This window comes from Alligator sinensis, unplaced genomic scaffold (genome assembly GCF_000455745.1).
Source record: "Alligator sinensis unplaced genomic scaffold, ASM45574v1 scaffold983_1, whole genome shotgun sequence".
NCBI lineage: Eukaryota > Metazoa > Chordata > Crocodylia > Alligatoridae > Alligator > Alligator sinensis.
Window position 1 is genome coordinate 1521882 of NW_005842015.1, and position 15785 is coordinate 1537666.

Below are 15785 nucleotides of genomic sequence, written 5' to 3' on the forward strand. Positions count from 1 at the left end.
GGAAGGGTGCATCTTTTTGTGGCAGGTTACTTATCAGTACAAGATCATATTGTTAACATACCTAAACTTGGTTATTTTTAGTGTATATAGCTCATGTTTTATGATGCCTTAAGAACAGATTTCAAGCTAAAATACTGTTGAAACCCATGTGCAGCTGGACCTGATAAAAGCAACAGCCTTTTACCAGCAGCATTTCTCCCAATAACTGAAACAGCCACTTAGGAACACCATGGCAGCAGTGGGAGCCACCCCTCCTCCCCCCGTGCCCTCCGGACAAGCTGTGGCTCCATCCTGTGTCCCGCTCTGCTTTGCCCTGCCCGAACTGGGCAGCACCTGCCCCAACCCCAATCCCACTCTCTCCCTCACCACAGGAACCTTGATCTGCACCCCCAGTCCCTTTCCCTCCACCACACCAGACTTACCAGCTGCATGCAGCTCTCCAAGCTGCTGGGCTATGCTCCTCACTGTCTACATTCTACTCTGGCTGCATACATGCATGAGGCATTTATCAGAGACATTATTGGCTACATCAAGCTGATTTCTGATGCAGTTCATTTTCTTTATATTGACGGTGAACCAATATCAGGCCGATGTGTTGGAGCACCTCTACCTACAAACTAAAATTCAGATGATACTTGGTATAAGTAACTTCCACTGAAATATGTGTAGTATGAGAGTTCCTGCTTATGGCTATTAGAATCTGCTAAGACATAGTTGGTATACTTCAGCTATTACTGCAGGCATCCGTCAATTTTAATCAGTTACTTGGAAACTTTTGTCCAAGAGAATTTAACAGTATTTTAGTTTTCTAAACTTTTTTTTAATGTTAACTTGCAGGCGGATACAAGTACACAGATGGCAGATAACAGGTAAGTTGGACTGCTTTTATTCTGTATCTGCTTTAAATTAATATTGCCACTTGCTGGAAGTTTCCAGATGTGGTACTTTCTTGGGTAAAGATAACCTTGCTAAACCTGGATAAGCAAAAAAAAAATAGCATAATGTCTGACATTTTGGGTTACCCAGGTTAGAACAAATGATTCATAGAATTTAAGTATACTGAAAAACTATCTTAGTTTATCTTTAGTTATGGGAATGCCCATTTTAAAGATGGTCAACAGAGTAGTTTAAGTAGTAGTGCTATCACTTTTTCAGCTTGTTGGTAAAATACCTTGCTATTGAGGTTATTTGCTTTGGGGTTTTTAAATAAAAAAAACTGCCACGCTGGTTGAAATTAGGGCATTCCTTTCCAGTTAGAGAAAAGTACTGACTGAAGGTTAGACTTTCACTCATTTCTTTAGAAACTCTTTTTAATGATTAATGCAAATCTGGTTCTGTGTGGGTTTGGCAACCAGAATGATTCCTTTATCTAGGTACCAATAAACTTGTTAATAAATATGATTAAGGAATAACAAAGCATTGCAAAGCTGATGCTCTAATTTTAAAATTTTTATATTTCATGTAAATGCCCATGTTTGTGGTGGTATGGCATGATGCAATATAAGCATCAGAACACACTGCCATGAGAAATTGCATCTAGTTGATGACAAAGAAAAGAGAGGTGTGTTTTGTTTTTTTTTTGTTTGTTTTTTTAAGTTGTAGTTGTACTTGCTTCTCTCTCATTTGAACTCAGAGTGAGTTCATAGAGTAATTTCAGCAATTTTCAAATTTTGCTGCATAAACTACGGGTTGCCTGGGAATTATTTGCTGACCATTCAAATGGTATGGCCTTGTTATTGTATCAGTTAGCTAAATTTCATTAAAGCCAGGTAAAATACCTCTCTTGTATCATTTTCTCTGTAAACAGTTGCTGTAGTTGTCAAAGGGTGCTGTTAAGCCACAGCATGGATAGGTGTGAAGGTGGTCTGCAAGATTTTCCTCTCATAAGAAAATGTGTGAAAAATAGAGGAACCCTTAATAGAGAACAGTCTGTATTGTGCACATCAACAGCTTTTGTTTATTTTGGTCACCCTTTGTGTTTGTGAGACCCTACTTTGCTGGGGAATTTGAAGGACTTTTACAACCAGCATACCTCTCAGAGCAAGAGTTGTTGGGATTTTTTTTTTAGGTTATTTTTATATAAGGACAAACCCTGACTTCAATTTTGAATAATTTAAAGTTAACTTTCAAAATAATCCCAAAATTAATATAGGAATTGGTACATATCTAGAGTTTCAGACAGGCATCACAGGGATGCTATTGCTGTTATAATATACTATCCTAGAGATATTTTTGGATAATCCGTTTTTCTGTATTGTTGTGTAAAAAGTCTTGTTTTACAAGGCCAAAAGTGGTCTGTGAATTCCAGCTGAACTGCTCCTGGTCTTCATTTGCTTGTGACCTCCTATTTTCTTGGTTCAGGTAGACTTTGTTTCACCAATTCTGTAACAGTTTGAATCCTGAGCTCCTGTGGTCCTTAAATAAGAGCAGTCATGTCCTGTTTTTCCAAATTTGCCATTTTCCATGGATCTTATAGAAGGAAGCCATATCATGGTCTCAGAGATCACTTATCTTTTTAACTGGAAAGATGGGGGCACCTTGTGACACAGACTTTAACTGGGGGTGAAGTACTACTGGTTTTCCAAAGCCCTTGTGTTCTTTATGGTTGTGGAGAATGTGGTCTATCTCTATTGCTTGAAGTTTTGTTTTTGAAGAAACCAGCACAAAAATAGATCTATAATCATGGTGGTTTGTAGTCCACAAGACTTGTAGTGGAATTTCATTTATTGCTGTGAGAACCTGGAATGCCCCCTTTCTCTAACTTAATAAACATGCAAGATGAAAGGAAATGGCTTCCATGCTGCAAGAGAGGTAATTGCATCAGAGTAGTGTTTCTGATGGGACTAGTTAAAGTACTGATTTAGAGACCATCTGTCAAAGCACTGTAGCTGGGGAAAGGAGCACTTTCCTTGGATTACCCAGCTACTCACCCCATGGATAGGTTTGATGGGATTCACCCAGGCAGGGTGGGGGGAGCCATGGCTATGCCTCCTGCACGCTGCTTCTCTGGTAGCAGCTCAAGGGGATGCTGCAGGAGCTGGGACCATGCGTGTAAGGCTGTACCTGAAGCTGGGCGTTGGAGGGGCATGGCTTTTGGAAGCTGGGAGCCTGGTATTGCTGGTTGGTCACTCTGTCCGGGTCCCAGCTGGGGAGTGGGTGCCAAACTCCCAGTGAGCCCGGCTTGGCCCCTGCAGGATCAGGGCTGGATGCATGAGGGTGCCTCTGGGACCCAGCCACTGCCCCCATGCTGCTGGGAGGGGTTGGAGGCCATGGCTGTCAGTGGATCAGGCTGCCCTGCCACCAGTGCCCACCAGACAGGGCTCACCCTCTAAGGGGCCACAGGGAGCTGTTTCCCACCCTGGGCTGGGTAACTGCTGCCTCTCCCCATATTCCCAGAGCTCCAGAGTGCTACTGTCCTCTTCTGGTCTCTGGTTACATTTGTTGCAGCTGGCGGTTTTAAACAGCACTAATAATTGGGGGTGGGGTGGGGGAGGGGGAGTTCTGTCTAAATTTTACTAAATTTCCTGCCCCCTACCCCCTTAATTAAGCTTAATCCTGAAAATTTGAATAGATAAAAATAGAAAGAAATGCTTAAAAATAAACATGCCTTAGCCACCAAAATTATTAAAACTATGCCATAAAAATAGGAGTTAGTAGGTCAGAGAGAAATGGCCCAAAAAAGAAAAATTGGGAACCCCAAAAAATCCATTTTTTGAAATGGAAATATAAAAAGCAGCTTGGACTGGGGATTGCATCTGAATACATTCGTTATTGATACAAATTGGTGTGGAAATGGCAGCTGACAAACTGGAATAATAGTATCCATCTCTTTTTGCCCTTCAATCCCAGACTCTGTATTTGTCTCTGTGATGCAGGAAAAGAAAATGAGTCTTGGGCATGTACGTGCCCCAGGTACCTGCATCTGCCTCTCCAGGGGAGACTGGCTACAACTCAGTGTTTGTTCAGTACATGTAAAAATTTCTGTCTCCAAAATCAGGTGCTGACTATACAGCTCCCTTGGTTACTCCTTGTAGAAATCAAGCTAGTTCTTTTCACTCCGGTTTTAGGCATCTAAAGACATTGATGGCCAAAAAAAATCCTTTAGAGCAGTGATTCTCAACTATGGTGTTGCATCACTCTGGGGTTCTTCAAGATCCTTTCGTAGGTGCCATGCAATGTTAGCACTGTTGGGTGTGCAAGCATGTTTCATAAAATAAACCTAGAGATGTCCAACAGGAATCCATAGAGTTAAATACATTATGCCCTGTTGTGGTCTTTAAGTTCTTTGCAACAAAAAAATTGCTCTATTTTTCTGTAGACAAAAATGAGTGTTAAAACTAATTTGGCAATTTATAAGGGGTGCCTTGAGTCTAAAAAGGACCACTGCTTTAGTGGGATCTGCCTGCTTAGATGTTTGTTTATTTCATATCCTACTTTATAATGTCATCGTTTCATAAATAACGTCAGATATTTTCATGATTTTTTTTTTTTTTGTCTGGCTGTAGTGACAGCTTTATATCAAAGTCATGATTCTTTCTAGTGTATGAATCTGACTCTTACTTTTTTAGTAAAACAGAAGATGCTGCCTCAGATTCTGTGGAAGCTGCTAAAAATACAAGTGACAAAAAAGGTAAAGTGTAAAAAGTAACTGCAGAATTCTGCTGAGGGTGGTAAGCATTCTGTGTCTTGTAAATATTTTGTAGTTTAATATTAATAAGTTTCAGCACATCTGAAATCGCATACGTGTACTTCCTGGGCTGATGGACATTTGCCAGATGAACTTATGTCAGGTTCTTTTATTTGCTCATGGCACTCTCGCAAATAACTTCTGGTTCAACACTTTTCCATTTTTAGTGTGGTCAGCAGCAAAGGCTTTAGAGTTGAGCGGAAAGCAGCTAATTCAGTTTTAATTGTGAAAATAATTAGAGAACACTAGTAAATGGTCAATTTTTTTATGTGCATCTGTTTTTTCATACTTGGGGTTTTTAAACATGCATGAAGTGCCTTTGCCAGAGAATATCTTTTGGTGAAGTTGCAAAGGGCCTCTGGCTGAATATAAATTTCAAATTAAAGTAGTCTGTGTCATATGTCAATGCAAGGGGCTCTGGTTACACAGACGACCTGAATTCTCACATTGCCAAACTTGGGTGCTTGACTTTTGTGATCTTAATGTCCTTTTGACATACTGTATTTACTCAAATCCAGGATTATTTTGAATTTAAGATGACCCTCCCCAATTTTTTATATACAATTCAAAAATTCTATATATGAAAAATTTTCCATATATAGAATTTTTGAATTAGTGGAAGCTTGTCTTAAATTGCTTCCGCTCCTTCCCTCACTGCTATGGCAGGGAAAGCAGCAGTGGTGGGGGGCAGGGCAGACCCTTCCCTTGTCCCCTGCTGCCTGTCCCTGCCCCTCACACTGTGACCCCTCCCATGACCTGCTGCCTTAGCTCTGCTCCTGACTGGGGGACTCAGCATCCGTAGTGACCGTGCTTAGCCCAGCCAGAGAGAAGTGGTTGGCAGTTCCTGGCTAGGCCAGGTCAGGGCTGGAGGGACAGGAACTGGAGCCGGAGCAGAAAGTAAGGTGGGAGAAGCCAGCTGCATAAGGGGGCGGGGCTGGCTGTGGGAGGGGTTGGGGGGAAGGCAAAAGGTGAGGTGGCAGGTTGCAGTCTCCCCTTCATTCCCCTTACCTGCATATCCCTTCCCTTTCAGCTGAGCCATTCCAGCTTGGAGCAGGCAGCAGCTCAGCTCTGGCTTCGGCCCAGGGTCAAAGCTGAGTTGCTTTCCTGCCCGGGGTGGTACTTGTATCCAAGATATGGCACTCTCTCTCCTCCCAGGCTGATTTTGGGGTGGGGGGAGAAGGGGCATTGTGTTGGATTTGGGTAAATAAGATGTAATTTTTTTTGTAAATAATATAAATACAATGATGAGGACAAGGGTGGAAAAGCTTTTTACATGTAGTTTTCTACTAAGATCATCTTGCTGTTGGCCGTGCTAGTGATCTTTTCTCCTCCCTCCCTGCCCAGTTTATGGATGGCTCAAGAGCTGGGGCTAATGTGGCAGTTGGGATGCTTTAGTTGCCAGCTGGGACTGCAGGGAGAAGTGGTGAATTCGTTGATGCCATACTCAGGCTGTGAGCCTTAGTGACAAGGTTTGAACAGGTATCCCAAGTGGAAGATTCACTTGGTATCCTTGTACACTTTTTTTCCTTATTCATTCATCTGCTCATTTGTCTTGCTTCTGTGTTTGAAAAATGAGCCAGTACTGCTGCTGCTAACAGTTCAGTAATAAAATGACTAGTTACAATTCAAAAGTTAAACAGAAATGCTTAGTAGCCATGTCTGTACGAGACACTGACTGTGCAGTCGTTACTGCGCAGTCATTTAGTGCTTGGATAAACAAGTACTAAATGACTTGCACAATAACCTGCCTTACTGCATGGTAGTGCTGAAGAATGGCTGTTTTGTGACGCTGACTGCGCAGTAGCCTGAGAACTGTGCAGTAGTGTCTCATCAGTTTCTGCCACGTGACACTACAGTGCAGTGGTCTTGGGCTACTGTGTGGTCAGTCTCTCATGTGGACGTGTGCAGACAGTACCAAAAATAAAAATCTGTAATAGAGCATCACTTTGCTCCAAATATATTCAGATTTTATTGCATGTCCTTTTTTAGAAAAGCTAGCAGATCAAGTGATGCAAAATCCACAAGTCCTGGCAGCTCTCCAAGAGCGACTTGATAACACATCTCACACTCCTTCAAGCTATATTGAAACGTAAGTACTGGGCATGTTAATAATACAAGACAAAAAAATTAGAAGGCTGACTTTTTAGGTGAGATAAAGGGGAACAGAGACGGCTGAGAAAGGAATATTGCCTCTGTAATGTGCAGTGCAAAGGTAGTTTTTGGATCTGATGTCCCAACCAAAAGAATATAGTTGGTTTAATTTAGTATTTGGTTCTTTAACTTCACATGGTTTGATACCTTATCAGACTTAATTGGGTTTCAGATCACTTATCTGACAGTGCAGCTATTCTTCTGCTTCCTTCCCCATCAGGATGTATGCTCTTTCTAGGGCCACCAAGCTGGATAGAGTGAAGGTTTCGACTCGTTTTGAAATTTATTCACCTCTAATATTCTTTTCTTGTTCAGCCTACTTCAGGGTTTGCTTTGAAACTGACTCAGTTTGTTCTAACAAGTTTTGGAAGGCTTGATTTGTATTGGTTTTGGGTTCTGGGGTTTTTCTTAGTTTGGGGTCCACAACTGGGCATCTCTGTTTGAAGACTTTTGCTTATTTTTTACATGTTGGAAGGATGCCAGCTATTTTATATAAACTTCTAACAGTTGAAAATAATGATGGCAGTGTGTGTGTGCAATTTTTGTCTATATCTATATTTCTTTTCACTACTAAATGCACCATTTTATTTCCCATAGGCGAGTTAACTCTTGTTGTATAAACTTGGGTATAAACAAAGATATTAATTTCAGCTCTTTTGAAATACAGGGGAGGGAATGGTGGAATGGAAGATAACATCTTTGAGGAAAACATGGGTAGGAAAAGATTCTTTTCAGACTTTGAAATGGGTTTTGAAGAAATGTGCATGGCTTCTATTAGCACACCAAACCTCTGTGTGATTAACACCAGGGTAATTCACAGTGAATATCCTATGATGGTGAAATAGCTAACCTTTTAGACTTAGAATTGTTTGTTTCTAGTTTACCAAAAGCAGTGAAAAGAAGAATTGATGCCTTGAAACAGCTCCAGGTGCAATGTGCCCATATAGAAGCTAAATTCTATGAAGAAGTTCATGATTTAGAGAGAAAATATGCAGCCCTGTATGAGCCTCTCTTTGACAAGGTAGGAAGACACTAAATCTTTTGCTAACTATTTCTGTCTGTAGTTTTGATTTTAATCTTTAACTTATTTTGTACCTTTCCCTTTAATTTTGCCTGTGGCTATGAAGAGCAGTGGAGGCCAACCTTTTTGGCAGATGTGCCACAAATTAGCCTCCCACCCTGTCTGAGTACTGATCTGTTCCCTTTTCTCTGCCTGATGTGCTGCTCTGCTTTCTGCTCCCTGCCCTATCTACCACCATGTGGCCTGTCCTCTCACCAGTCTGCCATGTGCTACATAGAAGTTGCCCATGCCATGGTGCCTGTGCTGCAAGTTAGCCATTCTTGATCTAGAGAATCTAGACTGGTCGTCCAAACTCTAGTTTCTCTGTGGCTTTTTTTTCTCACAGTCTAAGATGGGAGTGGGCAAAATACATCTCTGCCCTTATGCTTCTGGCTCCTGTGTGTATTGCTGCCACCAGGCCTGGTCCTGCTGCCCCAGCACCCCAGCCCATCTGCCCTGCACCCGCTGCCAGGGGCGCTGGATGGTGTGGGCAGGTGTGGTCTCTTTGGAGACTGGCCCTGGAGCCCCGTGGGTACAGTGTGCTCAGCCAGGTGGATGGTAGCACTGTGCGAAACGACTGTTTCGATTTGCTTTTGGATTCAGCCGTTTCAGAGGACAGCGATTCATTTTGGATCTCTGTCATTTCGTTTTGGCTGAATCTGTTTCAGAGATTAGGCTCTGTCAAACCTCCAAATCTGTTTCGAACGGGCTGCAAGGGAAGCTTCACACAGCACTACTGCCCAGCCCCAGTGGGGAGCAGGACGGGGCCGTGGGTGGCTCATCGGGGGGAGGGGAAGGGCCTATGCTCTCTGTGCAGGTGAGGAGACCCCACGTGAATCTCTGATTCCTGTCACACTGGGTCGTGGGGCAAGGAAGTGGCACAGAATGGCTAGCAAGCCTGCAGGTCCCTGCCGCATGACTCAGCTCCGCAGGGAGCAGAGATCCGCACTGGGGGTCTCCTCACTGCTGCTGCCCACCCTGCGCTGCCCTGGGGATGTGGGGCTGCTCAGGGTGGGCAGCGGCAACAAGGAGACCCCTGGCGGGGATCTTTGCTCCCTGCAGAGCCAGGTCGCACGGCAGGGCAGTGCTGGTTCCTGCTGCATTACCTGGCTCTGCAGGGAGCAGAGATCTGTACTGGGGCTCTCCTCGCCACCGCTGCCCACCCCGTGCAGCCCCGGGTCACTGGGGCAGCGTGGGGTGGGCAGTGGCAGCAAGGAGGCCCCTGCTGTGGATTTCTGCTCCCTGCGGAGCGGGGTCACACGGCAGGACAGCAGGGTACAGCTGTTTCCCCGCAAATCCGGCTTCAAAACTCTCATAGAATCATAGAAGTAAGGTCGGAAGGGACCTTCTAGATCTTCAGGTCCGACACCCTGCCTGGGCAGGAAGAAAACTGGGCTCAAATGACCCCAGCCAGGTAGGCATCAAGCGGCTTCTTAAAGACCCCCAGGGTAGGAGCCAGCACCACTTCCCTTGGAAGTTGGTTCCAGATCCTAGCCGCCCTGACTGTGAAGTAGTTCTTATGGATGTCTAATCTAAACCTACTCTCCAACAACTTGTGGCCGTTATTCCTTGTTATCCCGGTGGGTGCTAGGGGAAACCAGGTCTCCTCCAAACCCTTCTGGTCCCCCCCCCCCCTAGTGAGTTTATATATGGTCCCCAGGTCCTCTGAAATTTTCCAAAACATTTCCAAAACGTTTTGGATGCTTCATTTTGTTTCGGAGATATTTCTGAATCTTCCGTTTCGATTCGGATTCAGTGTTTCAGGTGCTGAAACGGCTGCTGAAATTCCACACAGCCCTAGTGGATGGGATGAGGCTACGGGCAGGTGGGGAACTGTCCAGGAACTGGGTGGGTGGTCAGGGCAATGACAGCTCGGGGCTGGGGCCCAGGGCAGAGCTGCAATCTACTCCCTGTCCATACCTTGCCATGGGTGTGGGTTCCACAGTGTAAACAGCTGTGATGGGGGGAGGGGGCTGAGGCCAGGTCAGCACCCCGCCCTCTCTCCCTGCCCTCAACAGCTTGCTAAAACTCTGTAAGTGGCTGTCCAGCCCAAATAATTGCCCACCCCTGGTCTAAGGTTACAGACGGGAACAACTATACCATCAAACAAAAATAACTAGCCAAAGTTTTGTATCTTGAAAATATCATTTCTATCAGACATGTATAGAGCTTATTAGGGTAATCAGATTTTAACATCAGGAATACATACTTTATTCAGTGGTTCAAACTGATCCATATTTTACATTTTCACTTCTACAAAAATCCTCAGATTTTAAAGGTATGTATTTGTTTTTAAAAATTGAGTGAGTTACATTGCTGCTTTAGTTGGTCACAGAGCAGTTGCTGGAGAGTGGTGTGAAACACCCCCTTTTTTCTTTTTTTTTTTTCTTTTTCCCTTCTTTTAATGCATTAACTACAATACTTGAGGTCATGTCGCCTGTTTATTGGAAGTATTAATGTAATAGTATACTAGCTAATCTAATAACCTTTATTGAAATGGATACAATTATTTGAGCACTATAGTCAGTTGGTCAAGTCTTCTGTAGGGTGTGGTACATACACAGGCTAATAAAATATCCTATTTAAAAAAGGAAAAATGCAAAGAAAACCCCCCAAAATGCCATGTTTCACAACGTCATGAAAAAGGCACTACATGGATAATCCTTCTGATTCCCAAACAATTTCTTACTGGTGTAAAAAGATACAGTGGGCAGAGTTTTTGAACTACGTTACATGTGAAGTTCAGCAACTGGTCAAGTTCCTAGTTGCTTTATTTTAGTGTTTCTAAAAACATTAACGGATGACAGTGTTAAACTAGATTTATTCTTGTTTTATGTTTAAAAAAAAGTAGCAAAAGAGATCCTTTTCCTTTTCAGGAAGGTGCTGATATTCTAAGGTATAAACTAAACTACATGAAGGAGGCAAACATTGTTATTAACACAAGAATTCCTCTTTTTTATGTATTGGCTTTTCTTTAGCTAATCAAATTGCATTTTTTTGGGCAAAATTTGGGCTTTAAGAGTGATAACCAAATTGTATTTAGATCACTGAGCCCCCCTGTTCTCCCACCTCACCTGTGCACCCCAGGATTTGGCTCTGGGGGCCAGCACTGCCCTTGGCCAGCCCTGCACACTGATAATTGTCTACAGAAATCTTTCCTTTTTGCTGTAATTCCTTGTCTGTCGGGGCTACAATATCACTCTGATACCACATAATTGAGAGAGGTGATTATAGGCTGATTTATTTTTACTGACTGTATTAAACACTCATGCATCGGACACGGCAGCCATCAACGAACTCATTGGCGTGTGCACCATGCTCTGTAAGGAGCGACAGTGCTAACTGAATTAAACATATATGTTAATTTGTGGCCTGCTACGAACAATGATCTTGTATTGTTTGAAACTGACTAGTAAAACAGTCCTGCTTCTAATATTCTTATAGATATGTCCAAATAATTGGGTGTATTGTTGGCTACATTGCAGCATTGCTAGAATCTGATCCAGGGAGAACTGTACCACTGAGTTACTCTGGTGGTAGAGAACTGGGATGGTGATCTTGAATCGGTTCTATTTCCTGCTTGTGAAGGGATTAGCCCTGGGGATCTGTGGCTGGTTTTCAACCCTTGGGTTTGTTACAGCTTAGCCTTTATACTGTTCTACTGTTGCTAACCTAGACTGAGCAGTTACTCTGGTGCAAAGGTGAACTTTTTATTCCTACTCTGCTCTGCATAAGGGATTTGACTCTCAAACTGCTCTCCTGTTGTAGAAAGGCCTCCTTAGCAGAGGAGTTATACAGGGACAGGAACAGCAAAACTGTTAGATGGTATTACATATGTTCAAAGTAAGCAAACCATAAATTATCAGAACTATCAGGGATAACTTGTGTTGTTTTTTTTAGCTGTAATTCTTGTTTGCAGTTATCTGAAAGTGTAGACCTCATTTTCTTTTATTCTTACTTTTAAATGTGTAAATAACTTTAGTTGTGCTCTGTTTTTTTTATGAAGCTTACTCTTTAATGCAGGGTTGTCAAACATAACTCACAGGCTTGATCATGACTGTGGAGCTGTGACCTGGACCAACCCTCTGCGCTGCCCCTGGGTAGACAAGCTGCATGCAGCGTGAGGGTTGGATCCCATGCTGCAGGCAGCACAGTGTGTTGGTCCAGGGTACCACATGCAGCGTGTGCACCCCTGTGTTGTGTGCAGCATCAAATCCAGCCCATACTGACACTGGGATCCATATGCACAGTGAGCCTTGGAACCATTGTGTGCTGCTTGTGGTATGCAGGGCTGGACTGGCTGCATGTGCTGCATGTCACAGGAGAGGTGGTACAGCTCCATGCCACACCCTACCTGACCTGGTGTGTTGCCTGGACCTGGTGCTGTGATTGCTCCACAGGAGGCCAGTCCTGGTCTGGACTACTGATCAGCCCCAGGGACACTCGGCATATACCCTTGGTTTAATAGATGTAGTGACCACCCTTACAACATGCAAGTCTGTTACTTTCAAAGTCAGGGATGTGTATCCTTGTTCATGGGTCACTCTTTTCCTTGCTTTTTGATAAGTTATGAGAAGTCATTTTTTATTTGAAGATAGCACATTCAATATTTTTGTCTAGTCTTCTGTATTAACATGGATAACTTGCCTGGAGGAGCCTTTAGTACCTTTTTCCATTAAACATATCACTTTCTTTTGCAGAGAAGGGAATTTATCACTGGTGAAGCTGAACCTACAGATGCAGAGTCGGAATGGCACAGTGAAAATGAGGAAGAAGAAAAACTAGCTGTGAGTAAAAATTAGATAATGGTTGACTTGGAAATAAATACTGGTTCATCAAATCTTTTATAAACAAAAATAAGTAGCCAAAGTTTTGTATCTTGAAAATACCATTTCTATCAGACATGTAAAGAGCTATTGGGGTAATCAGATTTCCACATCAGGAATACATACTTTATTCAGTGATTCATATTTTACATTTTCACTTCTACAAAAATCCTCAGATTTTAAAGGTACGTATTTGGTTTTTAAAACTTGAGAAGCACACATACTGAATTACATAGTGAACGATACTGTTTGATGACCGTGGCCTGTCATTGCTTGCACTGTTCGTAACCTGTTCGCAGTATCCTCCTGCTAATGGGTTCCATTCCAGTGCTATATTAAATCCCTGAAGTAACAGAAGGTGGACTGTTCATCTGTCTGTCTGACCCTCTTTATTTTGGGGGATACAATTGGCTTGTATAGTTATAAATACAGATTTGGTAAGTCTCTATCTTATAACTTCCTAGCACGTTTCCTTATAGAGTAGGATTTACTCTAGTAGAAATGATTATGGCAGTTGGATTTTTATGTACTCTCTGTTCAACAGAAAACATTACATTTTATAAAGAGCCTAATAAGAGACCTAAAAACCTGCTTGCCTAAATATATAGCTTCTTTATATTTCACTTACTGGGTACATTCAAAGTTTGACATCTTTCTGGTGTAAGCAAGGTGTTTTAAATGGTTGCCTTGCTCTTCATGCTGTCTCCTTTGCCTTGTTTTCAGGTTTTTAGTTTTTCTCAGTTCAACACAAATAGTACCCTCTTTGTTTTTTACTACTTAGATGTTTTTTGATAACCCACAGTATTACCACGTGCACCGACAAGGTTTCTAACCTAGCGGATGAGTAGCAACAGTTAACAGAAGTTGCCAGCCTGTCTTGAGGACCACTTTCAGTAACTTCCAGCAGCCTGCAAGCAATTTGAGTTTGTATTGTTGTCTGAGACTTCTTATCTGCCTATATTTGCATAATAATACAGCAATTACTCTTGCAGACTGTTTTAAATATTGCCAAAAACATTAAATGTATTGCTTCCCTGCTCTTTACTCATAATTCTCATCTCTGTTTTCTGGAGGCAGTTTATAAGTGTATTTGCTGCCACCTAGTGGTAGGCAGAAAAGCAGCAAAATATTAATTCATAGTAGAAGCCTGTTTTTCTTTAGTGTTCACTGGGGGACACATTAATAAAATCCCACTCTGAATTCCTTGTTTTCTTGTATTTGGAGACTGAAGTTGTCCCTCTGAGCCTGTATTGCATATTCCATAGGTACGTCTCATTATTATATCCTCATCTCTGATTAATTCTTAAAGCAGCAAAGTTTTTTGCAGAATGCTTCACAGAAGTCTTGGAAAGACCATTTCTGCCTAGTGAATTAATTTTAAATTCTAGATGGAGCATGGCAAGTGAAAGTGTGAGGACTAGGGGGCTGGTTGTTATAATGTCAGGCCCACCGCATTTTCAGGATAAGCATTAGGAAAAACAGGTTTACTTGTTTTTTATCCTGAATATAAGTTAGTAACTACAGACAGACCTTGAACTGCTGTTACCTTTACAAAATCCCACAGGAGACTCAAATAACCAAGGGAAGGACCAAAAGGATTAATGTGCTAAAAATACTAAAATAAAAACCGCGCTAGAAAATATTTTTAGTTGATATTTTAATGTGCATAAAAATGATGCTAGTGCAGAAGTCCCCACCGAAGGGGGCCTGATTGTTAGTTAATCCTACATATAAGTAGAGCAAGTGGTCTAGTTCTGTTGCTTTTTTTTTATGATTCTTTTGGGGAGGAAGAAAGGTAGACTTCACAATTGGCATAATATAGTTAGTAAAAAAAAAAAAAAAAAAGTTTGGTTCTAGGCCCATGGCATTCCTTGGGTTTTAATTTTTTTTTTTAATATATATATAAAAAAAAAACCCAGAATATAGTAACCTGGAAATCTGGTAGGCAAGATTTCCAAGTGAATTGAAAGGGTTGAATACTAAATTAGCAGCGGTGCATGTATTTCAAAATTGACAAGTATTCAAACTGTTATCTCCATTTGACTTCATCTGTAAGTGTTAATCCAAAGCAGTCATTGCAATTATTGCTAAATAAAGTTCCAAATAACAAGTTTTACAAATTGAACAGGATTCAGATACTTGATAAATTAAGAGTTTGTGATTTTTTTTTTTTTCTTAAATATTTCTGCATGTATTTCCTAGGGAGACCTGAAAAATAAAGTAGTAATAGAAGAGAGAGAAGCAGCAGCAACAGAAGAGGCAAACCCCAAAGGAATTCCAGACTTCTGGTATACAATCTTTAGAAATGTAGATATGCTAAGCGAATTAGTACAGGTAAGAAAATTCCCCTTGGCAGTATTTACTTTTAACCATTTTGCATAAAATTATGCCTTCTGTCCTTTTAATAGATAGTACATGAAGTGTGAGGTTTTTTGAGAATAAAGTTGCCTTAAAATAAAATACTTGCGGAAGACAGCAATAATCAAGTACAGACAACGGAAAGTTTGAAAAGACATATTATTTGAGAACTGGTATTTCATTAAGTTCTGTCTCCTGTTAAAACATATCACATACTGCTCACAACAACTGTTTCTGTTTTGATTTTTGCCACCTTATTTCATAAAGAATAGGTAGGTAGTTTTATATGAAGACATCTTGAGTAGGTTTAAAAAAACCAAACAATACAGAGATGTTGTAATTTAACAGTGTAGTGTCATTATGGAAGTTACCTGAACACTTCTTTTTGTCACGAGATTATTCCAAAATGTTAACTTTATTCATTCCACTGCTAAACCGATAGCTAACCAAAGATTTCATTTTCCAGTATATTAATATTAGATGGGAACAATACTACTTTAACATCAGCAATAAGTTTTAAAAATAAGAATTTGGCAAATTATGCTTGTGATTTAGTTTTCCAGCATTTGTATCTCAACCTCAGAACTTCAGCTAAAAGCTTTTGAGTAACCTACTATTTTTGATGTTTAGGCCATTGTTTTGAAACAAACCAATAAGGTACAGTTTTGTTTTTCTTAAGTATTGTGTATTCAGATTCTCTTTC

The 15785-nt window shown here is 41.5% G+C and overlaps 1 protein-coding gene and 1 non-coding gene across 8 annotated transcripts in view; both read left to right on the top strand.

Moving 5' to 3' along the window:
• Positions 1-770: 770 nt before the first annotated feature.
• Positions 771-15785, top strand: part of NAP1L4 (nucleosome assembly protein 1 like 4) — a 42137-nt gene continuing 27122 nt past the window's right edge. For 2 of the 7 annotated variants that reach the window (XR_003093672.1, XR_003093671.1), the window contains exons 1-6: positions 780-869; positions 4569-4629; positions 6675-6776; positions 7718-7859; positions 12599-12685; positions 14927-15057. Coding sequence is in view for 5 of the 7 variants with exons in the window: in XM_025202146.1 (XP_025057931.1) it covers positions 824-869; positions 4569-4629; positions 6675-6776; positions 7718-7859; positions 12599-12685; positions 14927-15057 (569 nt within the window). In the remaining 2 variants the exon portion in view is untranslated. Of the gene's footprint in view, positions 870-1500; positions 1562-4568; positions 4631-6674; positions 6777-7717; positions 7860-12598; positions 12686-14926; positions 15058-15785 lie in introns of those variants that run through there. The other 5 variants (XM_025202146.1, XM_014519175.2, XM_025202147.1 and 2 more) reach the window with 5 other exon arrangements.
• On the top strand, positions 12998-13131 carry LOC112550012. The gene has a single exon (XR_003093674.1). It is a non-coding gene; the product is annotated as a small nucleolar RNA SNORA54 (small nucleolar RNA).